Source organism: Heterodontus francisci, chromosome 6 (genome assembly GCF_036365525.1).
Source record: "Heterodontus francisci isolate sHetFra1 chromosome 6, sHetFra1.hap1, whole genome shotgun sequence".
Taxonomy (NCBI): domain Eukaryota; kingdom Metazoa; phylum Chordata; class Chondrichthyes; order Heterodontiformes; family Heterodontidae; genus Heterodontus; species Heterodontus francisci.
In genome coordinates this window covers 31,026,655-31,053,476 of record NC_090376.1, presented here as the reverse complement: position 1 = coordinate 31,053,476, position 26,822 = coordinate 31,026,655, and the positions used below count along the sequence as shown (strand labels likewise).

Here is a 26,822-nt window from a genome sequence, read left to right as displayed (position 1 = left end):
CGCAGTGGCCTCGGTTGTGCGTTATTTCCGGAACATGTACAAGTTGGAAAGTGGTTTACGACTGGAGGAAGAGTGGTTCAGTGTTTTTTTATATGTTTAATTGACCGGTTAGTTTTCTGCACTCGCTCTTGCACCGGGGTAGCATTGGGATTAGGAGCCTGGTTTTGAATGGAAGACGCTTTGTTACATTGTATCAGTCTCTCGGTAGGCTACATTAATCAGCGGTATTGCAGTGCCAGGAATTCCTCCTGAATAAGCTGGAAACAGATGGGAAAAACAAACAGCAATTTTTAACATTTGTTTCCAGTTTGGTAATACCAGCGGCGGTTATTTCAGAGAGCTTGTCATTGTTATAATCCATCTTTTCATCTCTAACTTATCAAAATAGTTCATATCGTTTCCATATTTAAAAAAAAAACTATCCTGTTACGTACCTTTCATATTGAAGGCTGAGTGGCTTAGAATATAAAACTTGCATATTTGGGTGTATTGCTGATATCCGCCTACTGTCACTGCTGATCAGTAACACAGCATTGCCTTTGTTTGTTGTGGAGTGAATCATGCTAACCGGGGGCTAGTGACTGATGGTAGTGCGATCACCGTGACAAATTATATATGATTGCTGCCCCGGTTTTGCAAATTTTACTAAGTCCCAAAGGGGTTAAAAAGCTGCTATCTGAGCGTTAGCAAATCCCATTGTTCTAATTCTAACCCTCCCTTTAAATAGAATCCTACATTTAAAGCATACAACTCGCCCTGATTAAGAAACAGCGGCCTTGAGCGGTGCGCCTACTTTCCATTATGAGTGGCTGGATTTTAACAATTTATGTAAACGGCTGCTTCCCGCATTTATACTTTAATAAAACCCAAATCTTAAATAGCGTATATCAGAAGGATTGTTACGGTTAGTGTTGTAGGACTGTACTAAATTTTCAGAACAAAATTTGTTCCTTAGGGGATTCGGGGTACACAGGTCTGATTTTTTTCTCATTGGAAGAAACGTTGTGCTCTTATATATGGACTGCAGATGGAGCAAGATTAATGGGTTGAAACTGATTCTATCCCTTGTAAAGAAAGGATTTGTATTTATACAGTACCTCCAGGGTGTCCCAAAGTGTTTTGCGACAAAATACTTTTTTTATGTTCAGTAACTGTTGTTATGTCAGCAAATGTGACAACCAATTTGTGTAGTCTATTGTCCCTCAAACAGCAGATGAGTAAATGACTCAGATATCCGGTTTGGTGATACTGGTTAAGGGAGGGATGGTGGCCAAGACATCATGAGGAATTCCTATGCCTCTTTGCATTGTGCTATCAGACCTTCCACATTCACCAGAGCAGGCAAATTGGGCTTTGGCTAACATTTCGTGCAAAAGACAGCACTTCCTATAATGCAGTACCTCCTTCGTACTGCACTGAATTGCCTACCTGGTTAATGTGCTTAAATCTAGAGTGGGGTTTATAATGTTTTTCTATTATAACATAGTAAATATTATTCAGTAAATAGTATTCTGATAAAGTCATTTCATGATAGATTTTGTATACCTTCAAAAATGTTGTCAATTAATTTTAAAGCTTTGTGTAAACTAAGGGGAACCAAAAACAGTAAATACATAAATCTCAGATTATGCCATGTACACATAAATATTGGCACTCAATTAAAACCAGATTGCCTGTACCAATAGTTTGAGGCTTCTGAACTCTGCCACAAAAAAGTAAGTACATTGGTGTCAATAAATTCACATACGTGCTGGTAAATAATAAATTTATGTTAGTGTTCAGATTGACTGTGAGCTTGATTTAACTCCGTACAAGTGGGTGGGTTTTGACTCAGTTAAAATCGGGCCCTATAACTTTCTTCAAGTACTAGTTCACTATTCTAGACAGTATAAATGCGATAATGCAGGCACAGACAAAAAAAAATACAAGCACATATCATTTGTTACCAGTAATTAACATAATCAAAGCCTTCCCCATTCTCCCATTCTTTGGTCACAGAATGACTGGGTGTGTGCCAGTATAAAATCCACAGGACTTGGTCATTTTGTTAGATGAACAAATCACAGGTTTCAGGCTGCCTGCTGCATCAAAATAACCGATTGTCAAAAAATCAGAGCTCATGCTGTCTCTACTCACTATTATAAATATTTAATTCAAAGCCAGAGAGAGACAGAGGAAAATAGTTAGATCTATTTTGACAATTTGCTGGAATTTCACTGCAAGACAAATGCTTAATACTTATTTTTCTTCACACGTGCATGATTTTTAGTTAAACACAAGAAATACTGAGCATCCACTGCCCTCTGCAGTAGGGAATTCCAAAGATTCACAATCCTCTGAGTAAAGAAATTTTTCCTCAGCTCAGTCCAAAATGTTGACCCCTTGTCCTGAGACTATATCACTTAGTTGTAGACTCTCCAGCCAGGGGAAATAGCCTCTTCTCTGACAAGCCCTCTCAGAATTTTATATGTTTCAGTAAGATCACCTCTCACTCTTCTAAACTCCAGAGTATAGACTTAGTCTACTCAATTTCTCTTCATAGACAACCCTCTTATCCCAGGAATCAATCTAGTGAACCTTTGTTGCACTGTTTCTAAGGCTTCCTTCAATATGGAGACCAAAACGATACACAGTACTCCAGATGTGGTCTCGTCAAACCCCTGTACAATTGTATCAAGACTTCTTTACTCTTATACTCCAACCCCTTACAATAAAGGCCAATGTACAATTTGCCTTCCTAATGGCTTGCTGTACCTGCAGGCTAAATTTCTCTGTTTTGTGTACAAGGGCACTCAAATCCCCCTAAATACCACATTTTATCGTTTCTCACCATTTGAAAATAATTTTTTTTTAAATAAAAATGTATTAATAAATAAAGGTTATGGTAAAGCAGTGCAAAATGTTTCATTGATTAACACAAATATGCAATTGTTTTCCAGACAAGTGTTTCATGATGGACACATACACAATATTAAGGGTAATTGGGGAAGGTTCATTTGGCAGGGCTCTTTTGGTCCAAGCTCACAATGAAAGTCAACAATATGTGATGAAGGAAATTCATCTTTCAAAGGTAAATATGAAGTGAACTTGTTTTTAACTTTATTTCATAGAGATACTTAGTTAAGTTCCCTCTTCATATTTATATTTTTTGTCCCTTTATACATCTCAAGGAAGGTGCTACCCTCAAATTTCTCAGATTGGATTGAGAACTAAATTGAATGGGGCTTGAAACTGCATCAATATCCATTTGTGGCACTGAACATTTTTAGCTTATGGGTTTTTTAACAAAGTAATTATTGTATTTTATCTCTTCTCTTGTCATGTTCTCCATGTAATGTGCACCATCTAATAAAGTGGCTAGATAATTTTCTATGTCTAGGTTAAACCACAAGAATACCCCTAAGTTGACTCCCAGTGATTACACCTTACCTCTAGTCTTTTGTGGCGAACTATCTGGCCTTCACTTAGCAAGTTCCAATTCCCTTTTTCATCGTCAAGCATCCCAAGGGATTAATGTTCAATGAATTACATCTTAATTGAAATCACTGTTGTGTAGGAATATAGGGCAGCCAAGCTGCTTACAACAAAGAGATGATTTAGGTTGAGGAAAAATTGTTGGCCAAGAATTTGGAGAGAAGTTCCTTGATCTTTGAAAAGTGCCATGAGATATTTTATGATGGCAGCCAGAGCTCAGTTCAATTCCTGGTCTGAAAAGTGGCACCTCTGATGATACAGAAGCCCAGATTATGTGCTCAAGTGTTGCACTGGGGTTTGAACCCCGACTCAGAAGTCAGGGGCAAAAATACTTTACCAGCAATGAGTCAAGTTAGCACAAGATAGAGGATACACGCCCACTGGTTATGGTATGCGATATAAATACATGGTGCATATCAGTGTATCTTCTGATGTAGTTGTACCAAAGATGAAACTGAATCTAACACTCTAAACATCAAACTAGCTGTTACAAAGCTTTATCAATACATATACTTTTCCAAAGATCAGAGTTGTTAGCAGCCTTAGTTATTGTTTATTTTTCACAGCGAGACAAGGTGCTATCTCTTTTTTTTATCTTATTATTTAGAACCCATCTGGACTACAAAGATCAAGGAGGGAAGCCATTCTCCTGGCCAAAATGAAGCACCCCAACATTGTTGCATTTATAGATTCATTTGAAGGTGAGTAAATCGTGAAATTAATTAATTTATCGTCTAAGTTTCTTGGTCAATATTCATCTTTAACTTGATTCTAATATTTCTGCTGCTCCTTGCCATCTTCTGAAGGAATTGACTTACATAGTATTTATAGCACAGACTCAGGCCATTCGGCCCAATGCGCTCATGCAGTAGTTCACCTTTCGTTATCCAACCCTATCGACATAGCCTTCTATTCTTTTTTCCCTCATGTGTTTCTCTAGCTTCCCCTTTAATGCATCTTTGCTTTTTGCCTCAACCACTCCTTATGGTAGCAAGTTCCATATTCTAACCACCCACTGTATAAATAAGTTTCTCTGACTTCCCTATTGGATTTATTAGTCACTAGACTGACCCCTAGTTCTGGTGGAAACATCTTTTCGATGTGCACCCTATCAAACCATTCCATAATCTTAATGACTTCTGGCAGGTCACCCTTCAGTCAGCTGTTTTCTAGTGAAAAGAGCCCCAGCCTGCTCAATCTTTCCTAATATGTACAATGTCTAAGTTCAGGTATCATTCTAGTAAACCTTTTTTGTGCCTTCTCCAGTCTTTTTTTATAATATGGAGATGAGGACTGCTTGCTGAGGTATAGTTTTAAGGTGTTGGTTGTACTCCAGTACCTCACTTTAGTGGCCATTCTTTATGTGTGAGCCTAAACAACAACTGTCCATATGTTGTCTGGTCAAGCAGGCATCATAACAACATCCAATCCTGTTCTCACACCCACATTTCTAATATGGATAACTGATTAGCAATGAGAATCCTGTCAATTTTTCCCTTTCTAACCTGGAGTTTTGAGATTGGTTACAGCAATACTAATGCTACTCAGACTAACATCAGCAAATTCAGCAGGGAACATGACTGAACCTTGGATGTACCTTACCAGTGACTGCTACTCTACCTTAACCATCTGAGTCATCAGTAATTAACATGTATGTAACACATGGATCCGTATGTAACTTTACAAAAGTAACAGTTATTAGCCTGGATCATCCAGTGTTAACTACCTGCTAACCAGGGGCAGGGGCAGACAAAATGCTGAAGTCCAGTGCCATCAAAAATATGTCCATTTTGTGTCTGAATGCAGATTTCAGTGAACAGAACCAGTGTATGTCTTTCTTTCAGTGACATTGCATGAAAAGAGGCTTGCCAGGGTGATCTAGTGGCAGTGAAGCCTGACTGGCTGTCCCTGCTAAGATGACACTCACCACTTGTCCACACCCTAGCATACCTCCCAGTAATGACCATGGGAAACTGTCTTGTCAGGATCTGGTTCGGCAAAGACGCAGTTACAGAGCTGTGGCATTGCTACAAGGCCATGTACAGATACCATGCAGCTTAGGGACTGGCGTGGCCCATGATAGTAAAGCCAGATGTGATCTTATCCTTGGCACCACCTGCTTGACGGGCATGCTACAATGATGGCCAAGAGGGATGGTGAGAATGTGGAACTCACTACTACGTAGAGTAATTGAAGCGAATAACATAGATGTATTTAAGGGGAAGCTAGATAAGTACACAAGGGAGAAAGGGATAGAAGGATATGTTATATGAATTGGTGTGGGAGGAGACTCCTGGAGCATGAACATAGACCTTTTTTAAAATGTATTTGTCTGTGGGATGTGGGCTTCGCTGGCAGGTGGTGAGCTGCCTTCTTGAACCGCTGCAGTCCATGTGGGGTAGGTACACTCACGGTCTGGAAGCTGCCGTTGTTGAGTTGCTGCAGTGCATTTTGTAGATGCTTCCACTGTGCGTTGGTGGTACAGGGAGTGAATGTTGAATATGGTGGATAGGGTGGCTGCTTTGTCCTGGATGGTTTTGAGCTTCTCGAGTGTTGTTGGAGCTGCACTTATCCAGATAAGTGGAGAGTATTCCACCACACCCTGACTTGTGCCTTGTAGATGGTGGACAGGCTTTGGGGAGACAAGAGTGAGTTATTCACTGCAGAATTATCAGCCTTTGGCCTGCTCTTCTGGCCACAGTATTCATTATTTTTATTATTCGCTTGTGGGATGTGGGCATCATTGCCCATCCCTAATTGCCCTTGAGAAGGTGGTGGTGAGCTGCCTTCTTGAACCGCTGCAGTCCATATGGGGTAGGTACACCCTCAGTGCTGTTAAGAAGGGAGTTCCAGGATTTTGACCCAGGGACTGTGAAGGAACAGCGATATAGTTCCAAGTCAGGATGGTGTGTGACTTGGAGAGGAACTTGCAGGTGGTGGTGTTCCCATGTATTTGCTGCTCTTGTCCTTCTAGTCGGTAGAGGTTGCGGGTTTGGAAGGTACTGTCTAAGGAGTCTTGGTGCATTGCTGCAGTGCATCTTGTAGATGGTACACACTGCTGCCACTGTGCCTGGAGGGAGTGACTGTTTGTGGATGGGGTGCCAATCAAGCGGGCTGCTTTGTCCTGGATGGTGTCAAGCTTCTTGAGTGTTGTTGGAGCTGCACCCATCCAGTCAAGTGGAGAGTATTCCATCACACTCCTGACTTGTGCCTTGTAGATGGTGGACAGGCTTTGGGGAGACAGGAGGTGAGTTACTCACTGCAGGATTCCTAGCCTCTGACCTGTTCTTGTAGCCAATGTATTAATATGGCTACTCAAGTTCAGTTTCTGGTCAATGGTAACCCCCCCAAGAAGTTAATAGTGGGGATTTAGCAATCGTAATGCCATTGACTATCAAGGGGAGATGGTTAGATTCTCTCTTGTTTGAGATCATCATTGTCTTGCACGTGTGGTGTGAATGTTACTTGCCACTTATCAGCCCAAGCCTGAATGTTGTCCAGGTCTTGCTGCATTTCTACACGAACTGCTTCAGTATCTGAGGAGTTGCGAATGGTGCTGAACATTGTGCAATCATCAGCGAACATCCCCACTTCTGACCTTATGGTGGAAGAAAGGTCATTGATGAAGCAGCTAAAGGTGGTTGGGCCTAGGATAAAAGGGCTGGGTTTGCTGTTGTCGTTTCCAGTGCCCAGGTCAACACCTGATGGTCCCTCCGGTTTCATTCCTTTTCTTAGAATTTGTGGTGGTTTGTTACAACTGAGTGGCTTGCTAGGCCATTTCAGAGGGCATTTAAGAGTCAACCACATTGCTGTGGGTCTAAAGTCACATATAGGCCAGACCAGGTAAAGATGGCAGATTTCTTTCCCTAAAGGACAGTAATGAACCAGATGGGTTTTTACAACGATTGACAATGGTTTCATGGTAACCATTAGACTAGACTTTAATTCCAGATTAATTGAATTCAAATTTCACCATCTGCCTATTGGGTAAAAATGCCTGTTTCTGTGCTATATATTCTATTTATTTGGTAATTTGTGTGATAAAATCTTGTTATTTTGTACAAAAATAGTCGTGTGATTGTAAATTGTTGCTTTAAGTAAATTGTTACCTCAGGTACTATTTAATTTTGGATTCCACTATCCTATCCACCATATACATATTGAATGCTACGGTATCTTTTTCCATTGCAGCTGAAGGGCATCTTTATATAGTGATGGAATATTGTGATGGTGGAGATCTCACACAAAAACTTCTGCAGCGAAAGGAAAAGTTATTTCCAGAAGAAATGGTACATATACTCTGTTAAAAGTTGTGATAAAAATTAACTCAGGAGAGCAGAATTCACGGAGAGAGAAACAGAGTTAACATTAACATTAACTCTGTTTCTCTCTCCACAGATGCTGAGTATTTCCAGCACATTCTGTTTTTATTTCAGATTTCCAGAATCAGCAGTTTTGCTTTTATTATATTAGAGCAGAATTCACTTGTGTGAATTGTTTTCTAATTCCAGCTATCCTTGTGGGCTGTTTGGAAATGGGTGCCCTTTAGATTGAACCACTGGAAACTGGAGGGCTGGGGGAACAGCCCCTCCTCTTTTAAATGCCCCTATCTTACATACAGTTTCTGTAAGTGAAGACTCTATTCTGCCTTCAGGTGATGCCCCAGGGATCCCAGAGATGTGTAAAGGGGTCCAAGACAGCTCTCAACCCCTTTTTCCTACCAATTGCACCTCAAATCTGCATCCTAGGCATTGATACTAGGAAAATCAGCCTCTATATATATATATATATATATATATATATATATATATATATACAAAACAATTTTAATGTGCAGGGTGCTTCTGACTGAACAATTGAGCTGAAAAAATTAAAATTTATATCTATTTACTCAACAATTACATTTTATGGCATTAAAGGAACATACACATTATACATTGTGCATTATATGGTCTAGCACTCCTGTCATCCTGAGAACAGTACAACATCCAACTTACATAAGTAACATCACAGAGATCATTAAGTAATATAATAAAAACAGTGGGCTGAATTTTATCAGCGCTCTGCGGCGTCGCGCTGTGAAGTCGGTGGCCTTCCGACATGGAAGTGCTGCCACACAGCCCCCGTAAAATTATGCGCGGGGGCTAATTTTAAATGGTGGGGGCGGAGCAGCCACCCCCGATGACGTAGAGGGAGTGGCCACTGTATCCCCGGCAACAGCGTCCAGCGGCACTGCGCAGGCACTGGCACCATTTTTAAAGGGCTTCAAGCCCTTCAGGAAAAGTTTAAAGGTGCCGGTGTCAATAAATCAAAAAAAGTCAATTAACATTTAATTTAACTTTGAATCCCCTCTCCCCCCCCCGCCCCCCCCCCCCCACTGAATCCTCAACACATAAATTGACCTATCCCCACAGAAATACACTTTTTGAAATTCCGAACCTCTCACCCCCACCCCCCAAACTTCAGTGTCTTTGACTCTCAACCCCTTCCCACCATTACCACAACCAATAGGAATAGTTTTCCCCACTCCCCCCACCCGCCCTGATAATTTCATTCCTCCCCCCTCTCCAGCAGTGTCTCGTCTCGGAACTCCAACGGAGTTCATCTGCATTTTAATTATCCTCATTTTAATATTTTAATGAAGGCCCCGCGTGGCGGGCCACTCCCGCTAGCATTTTACAGGCCTCCCTGCCGTGACCACAGCGTCGAGGGGCTGGTAAAATTCAACCCAGTATGTCTGTCACACTTCAGATTGTATACTCTAATTTTCTGCATCACACTTTATGCAAACTCTTGCAACAATTAGAAGTAGCACAATTGATTCCATGTTTTAACCACTCGCACCTGTTTCTAAATAAGATAGAAAGAAAGCCAAGGTACTGAGCTGCAGCCTGGACAGCAAGAGAACCATCCACTCTCGCTATTTAACAACAGTTACCTCAAAGAAGACAAAACTTTGCCTTAGTAATCGAATAATATATTACATTGTGCCTCACATGGTATGACATTCCTGTGCTTGTAAAATAGTGCATCATCCAAGTTGCCAATAGCACAACATGTGAGTTTCAATAAATGAACATTGTGTGCATTTTGTCCATCACTGTTCAGATATATGGAGCATAAAAATGTTTATCTCTCTGTTGTCACTCTTTTACATAGAAAAAATGCTTCAATTGGAGTACATAGAGTATTTTAAATAAACCTAAACAATCAGTGCAGTTTTATAACAAATAGAGTAATGGTAATCTGTTTAAAAGAAGAATTACCTCCATAAAAAAAAGTAGCTTGCACAGAACGTATATTGCATTGTTCATGAAGCTACAGTCGAATTGCACTGTTAAATTGGTTACAGGGGAATTTTTTTTTTTCTTTCATGGGATGTGGGCATCGCTGGCCAGGCCAGCATTTATTGCCCATCCCTAATTGCCCTTGAGAAGGTGGTGGTGAGCTGCCTTCTTGAACTGCTGCAGTCCATATGATATAGGTATACCCACAGTACTGTTAAAGAGCAAGTGCGAGGTTTTTGACCGAGCAACAGTGAAGGAATGGCAATAGATTTCCAAGTCAGGATGATATGTGACTTTAAGGGAAACTTGCAGGTAGTGGTGTTTCCATGTGTCTGCTGCTCATGTCTTTTTTTGTTTCATGGGATGTGGGCATCGCTGGCCAGGCCAGCATTTATTGCCCATCCCTAATTGCCCTTGAGAAGGTGGTGGTGAGCTGCCTTCTTGAACTGCTGCAGTCCATGTGGGGTAGGTACACCCACAGTGCTGTTAGGAAGGGAGTTCCAGGATTTTGACCCAGCGACAGTGAAGGAACGGTGATATAGTTCCAAGTCAGGATGGTGTGTGACTTGGTAGGGGAACTTGCAGGTGCTGGTGTTCCCATGTATGTGCTGCCCTTGTCCTTCCAGTTGGTAGAGGTCGCGGGTTTGGAAGGTGCTGTCTAAGGATCCTTGGTGCATTGCTGCAGTGCATCTTGTAGATGGTACACACTGCTGCCACTGTGCGTCGGTGGTGGAGGGAGTGAATGTTTGTAGATGGGGTGCTAATCAAGCGGGCTGCTTTGTCCTGGATGGTGTCAAGCTTCTTGAGTGTTGTTGGAGCTGCACCCATCTAGGCAAGTGGAGAGTATTCCATCACACTCCTGACCTGTGCCTTGTAGATGGTGGACAGGCTATGGGGAGTCAGGAGGTAAGTTACACGTCTCAGGATTCCTAGTCTCTGACCTGCTCTTGTAGCCACGGTATTTATATGGCTACTCCAGTTCAGTTTCTGGTCAATGGTAGCCCCTAGGATGTTGATAGTGGGGGATTCAGCGATGGTAATGCCATTGAATGTCAAGGGGAGATGGTTAGATTCTCTCTTGTTGGAGATGGTCATTGCCTGGCACTTGTGTGGCGCGAATGTTACTTACCACTTATCAGTCCAAGCCTGGATATTGTCCAGGTCTTGCTGCATTTCTACACGGGCTGCTTCAGTATCTGAGGAGTCACGAATGGTGCTGAACATTGTGCAATCATCAGCGAACATCCCCACTTCTGACCTTATGATTGAAGGAAGGTCATTAATGAAGCAGCTGAAGATGGTTGGGCCTAGGACACTACCATGAGGAACTCCTGCAGTGATGTCATGGAGCTCAGATGATTGACCTCCAACAACCACAACCATCTTCCTTTGTGCTAGGTATGACTCCAGCCAGCGGAGGGTTTCCCCCCTGATTCCCATTGACCTCAGTTTTGCTAGGGCTCCTTGATGCCATACTCGGTCAAATGGTGCCTTGATGTCAAGTGCAGTCACTCTCACCTCACCTCTTGAGTTCAGCTCTTTTGTCCATGTTTGAACCAAGGCTATAATGAGGTCAGGAGCTGAGTGGCCCTGGCGGAACCCAAACTGAGTGTCACTGAGCAGGTTGTTGCTAAGCAAGTGCCGCTTGATGGCACTGTTGATGACTCCTTCCATCACTTTACTGATGATTGAGAGTAGGCTAATGGGACGGTAGTTGGCCGGGTTGGATTTGTCCTGCTTTTTGTGTACAGGACATACCTGGGCAATTTTCCACATTGCAGGGTAGATGCCAGTGTTGTAGCTGTACTGGAACAGCTTGGCTAGGGGCACAGCAAGTTCTGGAGCACAGGTCTTCAGTACTATTGCCGGAATGTTGTCAGAGCCCATAGCCTTTGCAGTATCCAGTGCCTTCAGTCATTTCTTAATATCACGCGGAGTGAATCGAATTGGCTGAAGTCCGGCATCTGTAATGCTGGGGACTTCAGGAGGAGGCCGAGATGGATCATCAACTCGGCACTTCTGGTTGAAGATTGTTGCAAATGCTTCAGCCTTATCTTTTGCACTGATGTGCTGGGCTCCCCCATCATTGAGGATGGGGATATTTGTGGAGCCACCTCCTCCAGTTAGTTGTTTAATTGTCCACCACCATTCTCGGCTGGATGTGGCAGGACTGCAGAGCTTAGATCTGATCCGTTGGTTATGGGATCGCTTAGCTCTGTCTATCGCATGCTGCTTACGCAGTTTGGCATGCAAGTAGTCCTGGGTTGCAGCTTCACCAGGTTGACACCTCATTTTGAGGTATGCCTGGTGCTGCTCCTGGCATGCTCTCCTGCACTCTTCATTGAACCAGGGTTGGTCTCCTGGCTTGATGGTAATGGTAGAGTGGGGGATATGCCGGGCCATGAGGTTACAGATTGTGGCTGAGTACAATTCTGCTGCTGCTGATGGCCCACAGCGCCTCATGGATGTCCAGATTTGCATTGCTAGATCTGTTCGAAATCTATCCCATTTAGCACAGTGATAGTGCCACACAACACGATGGACGGTATCCTCAATGTGAAGGCGGGACTTCGTCTCCACAAGGACTGTCCGGTGGTCACTCCTACCAATACTGTCATGGACAGATGCATCTGCGGCAGGCAGATTGGTGAGGACGAGGTCGAGTATGTTCTTCCCTCGTGTTGGTTCCCCCACCACCTGCCGCAGACCCAGTCTAGCAGCCATGTCCTTTAGGACTCGGCCAGCTCGGTCAGTAGTGGTGCTACTGAGCCACTCGGTGATGGACATTGAAGTCACCCACCCAGAGTACATTTTGTGCCCTTGCCACCCTCAGTGCTTCCTCCAAGTGGTGTTCAACATGGAGGAGTACTGAGTCATAAGCTGAGGGAGGGCGGTAGGTGGTAATCAGTAGGAGGTTACCTTGCCCATGTTTGACCTGATGCCATGAGACTTCATGGGGTCTGGAGTCGATGTTGAGGACTCCCAGGGCAACTCCCTCCCTACTGTATACCACTGTGCCACCACCTCTGCTGGGTCTGTCCTGCCGGTGGGACAGGACGTACCCGGGGATGGTGATGGCAGTGTCTGGGACATTGTCTGTAAGGTATGATTCCGTGAGTATGACTATGTCAGGCTGTTGCTTGACTAGTCTGTGGGACAGCTCTCCTAACTTTGGCACAAGCCCCAGATGTTAGTAAGGAGGACTTTGCAGGGTCGACAGGGCTGAGTTTGCCGTTGTCGTTTCTGGTGCCTAGGTCGATGCCGGGTGGTCCGTCCGGTTTCATTCCTTTTTATAGACTTTGTAGCGGTTAGATACAACTGAGTGGCTTGCTAGGCCATTTCAGATGGCATGTAAGAGTTAACCACATTGCTGTGGGTCTGGAGTCACGTGTAGGCCAGACCAGGTAAGGACAGCAGATTTCCTTCCCTAAAGTTAATGTTTCTTAACAGGTGCTGAACCTATTTGTACAAATTTGCCTTGGAATGAAGCACATACATGACAAGCGAGTTCTACACCGAGATATCAAATCCAAGGCAAGTATTCATTTTTACAGAGAAAAATTATTAAAATAACTGTTAGACTTTATTAAATTAAGAATAGCATAATTATTGGTTCCATTCTGGCTAATCTAATGGGACACATAGCCAGATTTATGAAGTTTGGCTTTGTGAAGCAAATTCTGTGTTTCGAAATGCGAAACTCAAAATGGCTGGCAGTGTTATCTAACTAGTTTGTATAATTCTCCTTTATCGACTATCCTAATGGAGGTGTTAGCCTTTAGGTAATTGGACTATTGCTTCCATTGAAAAAATGGACAGAATTCATTAATCAGCATTCACCAGCTGTAATTTCTAGCTTTGATGTGAATAAAGTATTTATTTTTTTCTGCATTATTAGTATCTTCAATCAAGATTTGATGGTTTTTGTGGAAATCAAAATGATGCTTAAAATTATGGGAAGAATTCCGAAATGGATATTACACCCCTCAGTGACTCAGTAAATGCACCACCCACACCCAACCCGAATTCTACTCTCTGACTCCAAGTGCAGCAGTCTCCTCCTCGGTCAGCCTGATATGACCAAGTTCATAGAGTCATTTATGGCACAGAAAGAGGCCATTCAGCCCATTGAGTCCATGCCGGCTGTCCACGAAGTGCCTGCAGACAACCTTTCTGCTCCTGCCCATCTTCTGAAGATATGAGTAGAATAAACAATGAGTGGCTATTTAATATGCTAGCTTGGATCTACTAGTAGCACTGTTGCCACCAAATCAGAATATTGTGCGTTTGAGTTCCACACCAGGACTTGAACACAGATTCCCATTCTGGTGCAGTACTGAGGCAGTATTTGAAAAAGAGTTGTGTGTTTCTCAACCAGCATCACTAAAGAACCAATGTGTCACGCTTTCTCTCATTATATGTTTGCAAGTCGCATTACAACATCGTAACCAAATTACAACTGTGCATTTTTGTTCCCAGAATATGTTTGTCTAATTAATGCACATTACTGGAATTGTACTGAAAATTGATCACATGGATCAATGAAAGGAAAGTGGTCTGCATTTTGAAAGTGTAACAGGTACACTAACTACTGAAAGAATAACACTGAATTCAGTGAACTAGTGCCACATATAATAATATGCAGGTTAGCAGGTAACTCGTGGAGTTTGGTAAAGTATTGGTACACAGTCTGCATACAATTCAATTCTGTCATCTGATTGTAAAATACAGAACATATTCCTCACTAAAAATGGAGTGGTCAAACTGGGAGACTTTGGATCTGCACATCTACTGAACAGGTAAGATTATTTGTGATTCCATGGCTGTCATTAAATTGATGCGTTTGAGCATAAATTTGTTTTTGAAAAGCCCTAACCATGTAGTATGTAATACACTTCACAGACACAATGTATGATCTGATATGTTTTCAAATATATTTGTCTGCTGCCCAATGTAATGTTTCTTTCCTGTCTACAGTCCCATGGCTTTTGCTCACACCTATGTAGGAACACCGTACTACGTATCTCCAGAAATTTGGGAGAATAAACCTTACAATAACAAAAGGTACAAACTTAAATGCAAAAGAGGTGATAAGATTGGTAATGGATGCTGTATATCACACTTCTGGCATTGGGATAGATTTTATTTTTTAAATTTCAGCTGTTAACCAGCAAGAGATGGGTACAAGTAACCAGGTTAATTAATTTATCTTCATAAAGATTTTTTGTTATTGATAAGTACATATTCTGACTGGGGTTTTCAGTTTTAGGTCCAACACTTTAATGGGCAGAATATCATAGGACAGGTAAGCACAGAAGCAGAAGGCCACAGTCACTACATTTTTCCGTGCATAGGAGGGTTGTACAACAAGCAAATTACATCATTTGGATAATATTCTGTAACAATTGGAGACGGGAAGGTATAATGGGTTATTACATTTGCCTTTCACCTTGGAGACATGGGCTCAAATTTATTGTTAGTTTTGGTAGATCTTAGGGAAATGGGAATGTGTAAAACCTGCCTAAATTCAGCTTGGGCAAGGATAAAACTTCTATTTCTATTTTTGTTTCTGGACAACCACTAAGATGATGAATACGTATACATCTTGTAGAATGAAAAATGACTATGTGTTTTGTTATTGAGGCAGTATTCAGTTGAGATAACTGGATGAAGTCACTGTCTTCTACTCCATCATATCCATACCAGGAGTTGTGATGATGAGATGATTAGCCAGTGACTTTTGCTGAAAAGTGTATGTGTACGTGTTGGTCAAGGACAGGACTGCAATTGGCTGAAATTCCCCCTATAAACAAAGAGCCTAACAACATTCACTATTTAGACCTCTTCTTGAGTGAGGTGCTGGATAATCGCTGGTACCTCTGTAACGGTACCCCACAAGAGTCAGCAGCTTCAGGGGAAAAAACTGGAGAAGGTATTTAAAACACACACACTCACTCACAGCATCTTTCTTATAAACGTCTATTGTAAGGATAGATTTTTGTAGATAAGAATGTATCACTCAAACCAGTGAAGATATGAACAAGCAGTGTTGTCTACTTTTAACCTATCTACAGTACAAGAAGTTGTTTTTCATTTGATTGTACTTCCATTTTAGCAGAATTGTAACCAAATACAGTCAAATCTACCTTTTGCACTTTTCCAGCGATATTTGGGCCTTGGGATGTGTCTTGTATGAAATCTGCACTCTACAGCATCCTGTAAGTAACAATTTTCTTTAGCGAAATAGATACTGTCCTCCGTAAAGGAAAAATGAGTTTAGGGTAGCTGGTAGAAGTTTTTTAAAAATCAGAAACTTCTTCAAATTTAACTCTATGGGAATTATCTTTGAATACAGAATCTCAGGAGATAGTTATGATGTGGGAAGACCAAGAGAGAAGCATAGAAAAGTTATGTCATCTAGCCAAACATTTACTGCTTTCAAAAAAACTTTTACTTACACAGCACCTTGCTATGTAAAAGTGTCTCAAAATCCTCAATTGAATGAATTTGTCAAAATGCAGTGCATGTAATGTTTTTGAATTATGTTGTGATTTCTTTTTTGTATATAATGAGCAAACAAAGACATTTAACTCTTATTTTACCAGTTCCAGTCCAATAGTTGGAAGAATCTCATCCTGAAAATCTGCAAAGGGTCCTACAATCCAATCCCAAGACATTACTCCTATGAGTTGCAATATATCATAAAACAAATGTTCAAAAGAAATCCAAAGGATCGTCCATCTGTCAGCACCATTCTTGCTAGGCATTGCTTTGCAAAGCTTATTCACAAGTTTTTATCGCCTGAGGTGAGAAGAAATACAGTGCTGTTCTTTGGATGAAGAGTCATTCCTGAAATGTCTTACTCTTTCAGACCCTGACTGACCTGTACATTTCCAGCATTGTGGGGATTTAGTTACAATTTCCATCTTTTGCATTTTTTCTTTTTATCTCATTAGCTGTTATTTTGTGTTATGTTCAACCTATTTTTCCAGATGGTAAAGGAGGAGTTTTCTGAAGTAACGACCAAAAAGAAAAAAACAGCACAGGCCAAGCACAGGACAATGCAGAAAGGTATTAAAGCATTTCAGGGAATAATTATTGGGAAACTATACTGCACAATATTCTAATGAACAAGTTGTGAAATTAATCCATATACAAGTCTGCAAATTTCAATGTAAGTTTCAATTCATTTCAGCCAGTATACCAAGTAAATATGAAGAAGTGACCTCCAGCGCAGGTGGAAATGAAGGCATGGTTTGTATGAACTCTTGGTAAATATGCTCTAATTTTTAAAAATTTGTTTACGGGATGTGGGCATAGTTGGCAAGGCCAGCATTTATTGCCCATCCTTAATTTCCCTTGAGAAGGTGGTGGTGAGCTGCCTCCTTGAATATAACTGTATGGCTTGCTAGGCCATTTCAGAGGGCAGTTACAAGTCAACCACATTTCTGTCACATATAGACCAGATCAGGTAAGGGCAGTAGATTTCCTTCCTTAAAGTGAACTAGATGTTTTTTTTTAATGACAGTCCAGTAGTTTCATGGTCACCATTACTGATACTAGCTTTTCATTCCAGATTTTATTTAATTGAATTTAAATACCTCAGCTGCTGTGATGGGATTTGAACTCATGTTTTCAGATCATTAGTCCAGGCCTCTGGATTACTAGTCTAGTACCATACCCCATATTTAAGTATTTAAATATTTAAGTACTAAACATGCAAGGTACCTATTGCATATAAATGTTAGAATAGCAGATATAAAGAACTTCATTGTGACCCTGATATCTCCTAAGTATTATAATGTGATCCTTGCTAGAAAATGTGAGTTTGTGCCAGGATGGGGGGGAGGATTTATGCCCCTATTCAAATGGCCTCTTGAGGTCAAGAATTGCACATCAAGAATTGCCATCTGGTTGAAGTACTGGTGGGACGATTCCAGCATTTGAGAAGAGAAATGGTGAAATTTTGGAAGTGGGGAAAACTATGAAGAAAACAAACTACATTGTCTTTGTATTGCATTTGTCTGGTGAGCTCAATTGAGACATTTAGTTGTGTAAAAAGATGGGACTATATCATTTGATATAAACAGTTGACTAACATAAACCTTCATGTGTCATGAGATACAGTAGGGCATTTGCTATCAAGTCCTGTCTATATCACTGCTCAGGTGTGATTATTCTTCACACCACTGATATCAATAGGATTCCTCCAAATAGATTAACTTGTCTCATGCCATTATTATAAGTGTCACCTTGATTTAGAAACACTAAACACTCAGTACTGCTCAATTCATAAGGGAAGGACTATAATTATCTTAGTCAGCATTACTGTGGTTTCCTGTAAAACCTGGAGAACCACTGCAGCAAACCAGACTTCCCATTATGTGCAATTTGGCCTTACTCAATGCACACCCTTTGATCTGCTTACCGCTGTGAGTCTACTGGCATAAAGTGAGGGTAGGATTCACACTAAGTGGATAGGGGAGCTTTGCTATGTTATAATGTCATGACAAGCTCCAGATTCTGCCAGGTGATGTTGTGTATATTTGACATACCAGGAAAATGCTGCTGAAATGTCAGAAGAAGTGGGTAGCACTAGAAGTGTGTGCTGTTTTTGGAATCTGTGCTGATACATGGTAAATTAGGTACTAGATATGTACTGATACCAGCATCAGTTTGGTGCCCAACCTGTAATGTAGCAACAGCTCTCTCCACTACTTCAGGTCCAGGAACAATTGATATCTTAATTATTTTACCCCTTTTTTGGGTTGTCATTTCATTTTTTTCCCTTTTTTTGTGTGTGATGTAATATAACATTTTTAAGAAAACTGCAGAGGCATTGCCAGATGTTAGAAAGTGGAACGCGGCAGAAGGAGAAAGCATTGCCAAGCATCTAGCTCAGAAATCATTGGAAGAAACAGCTTCTCAAATGGAAGGTAAAATAATTCTTCATGGTAAAAGGTATATCCACTACGATATTTCCAGATATGACAAATTGTACTGGCATTGTTTAACACCAGCAATATTTATGAACTACAAAGCTTTTGCTGTTACTTATCCTATTGATGCTGATCTTGACATTTATATAATAAAAACAAAAAATGCTGAAAATACTCAGCAGGTCTGGCAGCATCTGTGGAGAGAGAAGCAGAGCTAACCTTTCAGGTCAGTGCCCTTTCATCAGAACTGACAAAGGTTAGAAATGTAGTAGGTTTTAAGCAAATAAAGCAGGGGTACGGGAAAAGAGCACAAAAGTGGAGGTGTTGATAGGACAGCGGGCCAGAGAGATTAACTTACAAGGAGGTCATTGGGCAAAGGCAAAGAGTGTGCTAATGGTGTGATGAAAGACAAAGCATTAGTGCAGAGAGGGTGTTAAATGACAGAATAATGAACAACTACGTTGTGACTTTAATAATGCTGGAAATGTAATCCCATGAATTTTTGTACATATTTGATGGGAGGCAAGCTGAACTGATTGTGTGGAAATATGCAGGTTGGTTAACACAAGGAGTATTTATGTAATAAAAACAGAAAATGCTGGAATTACTCCAGCAGGTTGTTAAAACCTGAAGAAAGATCACTGACCTGAAACGTTCACTCTGCTTCTCTCGCCACAGATGCTGCCTGACCTGCTGACTATGTCAAGCATTATCTGTTCTTATTTCAGATTTCCAACATCCACAGTTTTATTTTGCTTGAGCATTTATGCAGTCCTTTCTCTTGAGTTTAAATGAATTAGATTAGAATCAATGATAGAATAAAATTGTACATGATTTGTGTAATTAGCAGGCCCAATGAACTGAAAATTTTCATTTCGTCCTTGTGTGTGTTCTCGTTTTACGATTTGTTACCTTGTTCATTTATTTCATTACTAGTAACACCAAAGGGAGACAATGTGATAATCCAAAGTGGCAAAGCTTCTAAAGTGCTCACTCGAAAGCAATGGAATGAATTTCCTCCAGATACAGTATTAAATATACTTGAAAATGCGCAACTGACATCCAACATGGCTGCTGAAGACATTAGCAGTGGTAACTTTTATTCTGTCTGTCTTGAGCATTTTGTAAAGTGTTTTTTTTTGCAGGAAAGTTCTGATTTATGTGGTGATACTGACATGTTGAAATTTATTAGGTAATCACATGACAATTTATTCTAAAAATAATCCTCGAAAACAGTGGAGCCAACACCCTCCTGAAACAGTACTGAATTTCCTAAAGAATGTTAACTCAAACTTGGCTTTTAAGACCTACACAATAGATAAAGGAGGTAAGAATTTGGTTTATAATTTATAATTGTAACAACTATTTTCAATTAACTTCTCTAATGACTTTGATAGGATCTCTGGTAAAATTATTGTTACAACAAATGTATTTATAAATAAATGTATGTTCGTATCTTCGTAGTTTCTGTAATTTTTCTGTTTTCTCAGTGGTCAATTAATCTTTAATAAATCATAATTATTGTCACACCATTTCATTATTTGCATTCCTCCAAAAATCAGCCACTATGACAGTTTCCTATTCACCTGGTTATATATTTCTGAAAATAGTACTAATAAACTTAATCTAATTAAAAAAGATACTACGTAGCATCTTAACTGATGGTATAAAATGTATTCCAGTAAATATTTAAATATTGCAATGATCCAAGTAATTTGATGCAGTTATGCAGTTTTCCTTTGTGGCTGTTGACCAGTTGGAGAATTGTCGTGTGTACTGCATTTGTGGAAAAATATAGCAGTTTATAAATTTGCACATTACTGCAAAGCAAATCTTTTGTGTTGCTATAATATTTGCAATCATAATATAGAAAGATAAAACACGTGGATGGATCCATTTATGTACTTTCTCCACCAGATGGTGCCAGCAGCTTTTATTAAAAATACATTTTAAACTTGTCATCTATTTATATAATTAAATTAATCTACAGTATATCTGCAGAGCTCATAATATATTATATGACTCAAGTTTAAGATTCACCTAAAAGAAACTAATGGAAAAAAAATCTATTTAAAATCTTTTTCACCAGAAGAAGAGCCACCATGTTACTAAAAGGCAATTAACATTCCTGATGTCACGTTGTGTCTCCGGCCATTATAAATCTCTAAGAATAACATTTATAACAAAATAAATAGAAAACAATTCTGAAAAAAAAAACTTACCCATTCACTCATTCAATGCCTCCAACAATTTTCATTAGTGCAAGCTGCTTCACTCTCAGGTCCCCAGACATACCATCCCATCTGCTTCTATCTCAAGCTTGGATTCTTACCTGAGCCTTGTGTCACAACTTTTTGTATGCCTCCACAAATGCACAACCTAAGAACTTTGTACCCCTCAGTGTTGCTTATTTGCTCGTCAGTATGCATGGTTGTGATTACCCACTACCTCCTTTTTTTTTTTGTCTGTGCATTTGCAACCTCACGCAGTGCTGCTTTTTTTAGAACCAGAGAAAAGTTACGGCACAGAAAGAGGCCATTCAGTCCATCCTATCTGCGCCAGCTGAAGAAACTAGCCACCCAATCTAATCCCACCTTCCAGCACCTGGTCCGGAGCCTTGCAGGTTACAGCACTTCAGGTGCAGGTCCCTCAGTGGCAGTCACAATCTGTCCAAATGGCAACTTTGCTGATAACTTCCAAATGTGCAACGAGCCATTCGAGAAAAAAGACATAGCAGATTCAAAATGTTTAAAAGGAAAATGAAGGAACAGTAAATAAAAGATGCAGAAATTGTTATAGACTGATGAATCATAGAGTGGTTCAGATACAGGAGCGAAAGATGATAGAAGAATAGCAGTAGGAAGTTAATGGACTGAGAAAGACTCAAATAGAAAAATATAGAGATAACAGCAAGAGAAAGAGTTTCAGTTTTTCACGATATATTAATAACATGGATGAAAAAGAGAGTTACATTATACATTAAGCTAAGTGGCATACAAAGTTGTGTGGATGGGGACAGGAAATTTCAGGGGGATCTAGACAGACTAAGAGTGGGAAAATGTATGGCAAATGCAGTGGGGAAATGTGAAGATCAAATCCACTTTGGATCTGATCTTAACTGTGGGAGACTGGCTGTAGAGGAGCAAGAGAATTAAGTTGTCCATGGAGACAAATCACTAGAAATTAGTATGCAGGTGCAAAACGTAATCAGAAAGGCGAATGGAATGTTGCCTTACATCTTGGGGCGGTGGGTAGGAGTTATTGGACTTCAAATTGAGGAGCCTATACTTCGGTTATACAGAGTATTGGTCACATCATATCTGGAGTACTGAATTCAGAGCCAAACCACAGGCTTTGGAGGGGCGACAGCTCAGATTCACCAGAATGTCTAAGGGCTTAAAGAATTAAATTATGCTAAACTTTGTTTGTAATTCTTTGAGTTTAGAAGGTTGAGGGTGATATAATCAAGATATTTTAAATGATTTAGGGATTCATTAGGATCGATACAGAGAAACCGTTCCACTGGTGGTAGAATCCAGAACAAGGGGCTTAACCTTAATATTAGAGCTTGGCCATTCAGGCATGATGCCAGGAAGGCAAAGTGTATAGTAGAAATCTGGAACTCTCTCCCTTAAAATTTTTTTTTGTTAGATAAGATTATCAAGGGATATGGAGCAAAGACAGGTAAATGGAGTTGAAGTACAGATCAGCCATGATCTAACTGAATAGTGGAACAGGCTTGAGGGGCTGAATGGCCTACTCTCTGTTCCTGTTTCCTATACAAAAAAAGAAACAGAGGGAGATAAGGAGTTGGACAAGCATGGACTAAGAAATGAACAACAAGTTGGAGCCTGCAATTGAGGAGAAAATTAGATGAGTGGAAAGATGCGTTTACATTTTCTTCTAATCTGTAAGCAATGTGATGAGAGATCAACTAGTTGTATTAAAAATTAATTGGCCTACTTTCAATAGGTGTACTTCATATGCCATTTGTTTAATTATTCATGTTGACAGACTGCATCTGTTTTCAGTCCTAATATTACCTTACTGTATATTTTCACATCATATCAGATGGCACAGAGTTCCAAAGATCACTATTATGTAACGGTAGTTTTTAAAAAACATTCTGGCAAGCTAAACTTCTTCCACTATAGCAAAAATTAAGGTGGACTGATTCAATTTATTCTCTAACGTTGGATCTAATATACATTATCAAGAAGCAATCACTTCATTCCACCAGTAAAGCAGTTCAACAGTTGCTTGAATGTGTAGCATTCTGTACAGTATACTGAATATAAACGTCAACATATTCCAGCAGAACAATTTCTTTCCATAGCAAATCCATGAATAAACATTTTATCCATTCAGTATGGATTTTATTTTTTTTTAAAATGTGGTTAAGACACACTAGGACAGAGTGTAGGAGCTTTACTCTGCATGTAGTCTGTGCTGTACATAAGCTGTGTGTGCTTATTTCTCACACTTTTCTAGAGTTGTTCTGTATTTCAACACCCAGAACATTTTGAGGGGGAAAAAAAACAAAGGTAACAATACAGTTAAAATTAAAGGAAACTAAATGGCGATACTGGAAATATGAAGCAAAAACAAACTGTTGCAAATTCAAAGCTGTTCACTCGGAGAAAAGCCATGTTAACATTATAGATATAACCCTTAATTAGAATGTGAGTAGAACTGCTTTCCTAGTGACTTTTTTAATGATAGCTGTATACAACTTTAAGATCACCATTCACATGCAATTTTATAGAACTTGTGGTCTGGGTGTTGCTGCACAGTTCTGTGAATTAAATCTTTGGGAGTTGAATTTATTATTTAGTAAGGATTTTTTCTTTGTTGTTAAGTGAATCTTGTGTTCAGTTTATATCCAATGACAAATAATTTGTATATATGACCTACCAATTATACTGGATTTTAAATCATGGCAGAACAATGTACTAGAATTTAAAAGAAGGTGTGTCTGTTTTGTACATCGGAATACACATGCCCAAAAGAACATGGCAGTTCATATAACCTGTCCCAAAGTTTAAAAAATGCACTGCTCTATTACTCGCCGACCACAATTGATTTTTGTTTTAGGTTTGTGACCTTTCATCAGATTCTGATGAATCAGGTTCTGATGAAAGGCCACAGATTTACTTTAACTCTGTTTTTCTTTCCATAGATTCTGCTAGACCTGCTGAGTATTTCTGTTTTTCTGTTTTAATTTCAGATTTCCAGCATCCACAGTAATTTTCTTTTGTGTCAATTGCTTTTTGTGTTGGGCATTGCTCCAGCTCCTTCACACTACCTGTCTTTCCTGCCTCCGTGGGCAACCTGTACCATATATTCTATGTAAAGTAGTTAAGCCTAAATGGTCTGAGCTGACTAAGTATGTGTCCCCTTATTGTAGACTGTCATTATGTCAAACCTCTTATTGGGGCTTAATTTATGTGTATCTATCTACCCCTTATGAGAGAATGAATTTTTTCCCTCCATTGGGAACATTCTCAATTTCTGTAGCCCCTTCTTGTAACTCAGAAGTCAAATCCAAGTTCTCTCTAATGCTAAAATATTCTCACTGTACTACCATGTCCAGAACTGTACAGAGTATTCCAGGTAGGACTGGAGCAGTCCTTGTACAAGTTGTTTTCTCATGCTGAATTCTTGTGCCCTATCACTCCGGCTTTAGAACCTCTGTGAATGATTTGGTTTCTAGGATATGGTAACATTGTGTAAGCACTTTTCTAAAATTTACAGAAACTAATCATAAAAGAAATATGAAGCTTGCCTGATGTTAAATCATATAAGTATTGTGAGCACAACACTTATATCAAACAATGACAGAAGAACAATATCAAACAGTGAATATCATTGTCAGCAAAGAGAAACAAAACTTTTTCTTAATTATTGAAATATGAAAATCAAGGGCCAAAGGCCATAGTGCAGGATACCACTATGTGTGTGACAGAAGATGAGGTAAATCAAGGGGAAGTGGCTATATCATGCTGTCTTGAAAACTTGAGCTTTAAAAGTTTGCAGATTGTAGCTAGAGGGAAAGAATGGAGGAGATAAACATTCCATAATTTTGTGATCATATACAAAGAGTGTAAAGTAGGAAGCTGTGGGATAAAGCTTGACTTTAATGCAGGGCAAAGAGAAGAGTATATAATGGCACACTTATTCCTGAGGAAGAATGAAAGGAAATTCCTGAGGAGCAATGATCACAGTAGTATCACTTTAAGTCAGAGAAATATAAGAAACATAGTGGGTGAAGGTGGTGGTAGCCAATGGCAAAGAAAATCGGGCAGAGTATAAAACAGGCTATTGAATTGCTATTGCTCATTTTGTGTTAATGCTGAAGTTGATTGTGAAGAAGGGAGGAGGGATTGGATGGGAGCCTAAAATTATTAGGCTGCAAGCTAGTTGTGTAAATTTTCAGTGGCAAATTGAATCATGTGTTTGGTTTCTCCATTCAACTACTTGGTCTGTCTGGATAACCATCTTCTGTGTATTAAATATTATTGCTAGGAAATTTATCTTGTGTTATTCACATTTAGTTTTGAAACTATATAACTGACTCTTTTCCTTAGCATCAGGAACCTATCTCATTGGCCCTCTATCAGCTGCCACTGGAAAGGCTGATAAGGTTGATGGTGAAATGGAAACAATTGAGTTGGATCCAGAGAGGTTGGAACCCAGATCCGATGATGAAGACACGTAAGTTCAAAAGTTATTTGGACCCATGGCATAGAAAACATTTACAAAGGCAGCATGTTTAAAGGAGACTAGTGCTGATGGACGGGAAATGGCACAGCAAACGGAGGTACTTGTATCTCCTCTCTGAAAAACATTGGCTGCATGAGAGGTTTGTTAGTAGGGGCGACTTATAATGTGGAGCAGGATACAGACTTATGTTATAGCACCAGAGTCCAAATTCAAGACTGAAAAAGATACTGACCGTACCCCCACCCCTTACCGTAATGATTGATTATGGTAATTGTTCGATACCAGATGCCTATCACTATACTTAAGGGACTCCAATCTAATCCTCTGAAAAATCAATATGGGGGAAGAGTTCCTGTGCATTTGGTTTGAATACACACTCTAACCCTAACCAACTTATTCTAGTTGAGAGATCTTAGACCACAAGATAATTGCAGATGAGAAGGCCATTAGGCCCATCTTAATTCATCTATCCAGAAAGACTCAAATGTCCTCCCAATCCTCAAATTGCAACATCCAGTTATCCCGATCGTTCTGTAATTTCTAAGCTGCCTCCCTTGATTCCTTGGCCCTTCTAAATTGGCATCATTTACAAATCTGACGAACCATTCACCCGACATGAATCCATGAACATGTACCTGTTGTTTCCTATTTTTCAGCCTGTTCATATCCATTTCCAAGTAATTTGGTAAGGCCCAAGGCTTGGGGACCTCGGAGCAGGCTAATGGGTATTGCTGTAACTTAACTGCCCAAACCTGCGTACATTAGAAAACTAGAGCGTGGTTAAATTTCCCACTGCTTGATCAGCCAGGATTACCCTACTCATGAAGGCATTGGCATGCAGGGTTATCTGGAGACAACTAGGAAGTATCCCAACTCCCAGTGACAGATCTATCTCTCCAAGTCCCATTATGATGCAGGATGAAGTAAAATAGACTTTGAGATGGCACATTTTATCATTTTGCCGTTGTTGAAATGACAGCTGGATGTCTATTTGTTTTAACTGTTACAGAGACTTTGAAGAAACAGATGAGCCGGATTGGGTAGATGAATTGAAGAAGCTGCTGGAGAATAATCTTTAAAGTGCTATTCTAACTTAAGTGATTGCAAAGCTTAAAATAAAAATGGTTTTTCTTTTGAATTCTTTGAATCGTCAAATTTGTCTTTGTTTCCCAGAAACCTGGTTGAAATCTATCAAGAAAACTCAGAGAAAAGAAGCAGAGTTTTTTTTAAACGTTCTCATTTTAAAGTCATCAATCCATGCCCATCTTTCACAGAGCTCCATGCTTAAATTCCATCAGTCAGGTTTCCACCCCTGCTACAGTACCAAAACAGCTCTTACCAAAGTCACAAACGGCATCCTGTGTGACTGTGGCAAAGGTAAACTATCCCTGCTCATTCT

At 40.0% G+C, this 26,822-nt stretch overlaps 1 protein-coding gene across 2 annotated transcripts; it reads left to right on the top strand.

Annotated features, from left to right (window-relative positions):
• On the top strand, positions 1-26,561 carry nek3 (NIMA related kinase 3). 2 transcript variants are annotated; one of them, XM_068033415.1, is made up of 16 exons: positions 1-107; positions 2,940-3,070; positions 4,082-4,175; positions 7,666-7,763; positions 13,212-13,295; positions 14,493-14,560; positions 14,739-14,825; positions 15,925-15,979; positions 16,367-16,567; positions 16,754-16,832; positions 16,957-17,015; positions 18,586-18,697; positions 19,637-19,792; positions 19,893-20,027; positions 25,288-25,414; positions 26,433-26,561. In XM_068033415.1, the coding sequence occupies exons 2-16, from the start codon at positions 2,951-2,953 to the stop codon at positions 26,500-26,502; spliced, it is 1,545 nt and encodes a 514-aa protein (XP_067889516.1). In that variant the 5' UTR covers positions 1-107; positions 2,940-2,950; the 3' UTR covers positions 26,503-26,561. The 2 variants fall into 2 exon arrangements, with proteins under 2 accessions (XP_067889516.1, XP_067889517.1); XM_068033416.1 differs by lacking the exon at positions 1-107 and adding an exon at positions 114-204.
• Positions 26,562-26,822: the final 261 nt, after the last annotated feature.

Excerpts from the sequence above, each read along its gene's own strand:
- nek3 (XM_068033415.1), top strand. The coding sequence starts at position 2,951 with ATGATGGACACATACACAATATTAAGGGTAATTGGGGAAGGTTCATTT. Across the intron at positions 4,176-7,665 it reads ATTTATAGATTCATTTGAAG|CTGAAGGGCATCTTTATATA; the intron begins GTGAGTAAATCG and ends TTTCCATTGCAG. Across the intron at positions 18,698-19,636 it reads AACAGCTTCTCAAATGGAAG|TAACACCAAAGGGAGACAAT; the intron begins GTAAAATAATTC and ends TTTCATTACTAG.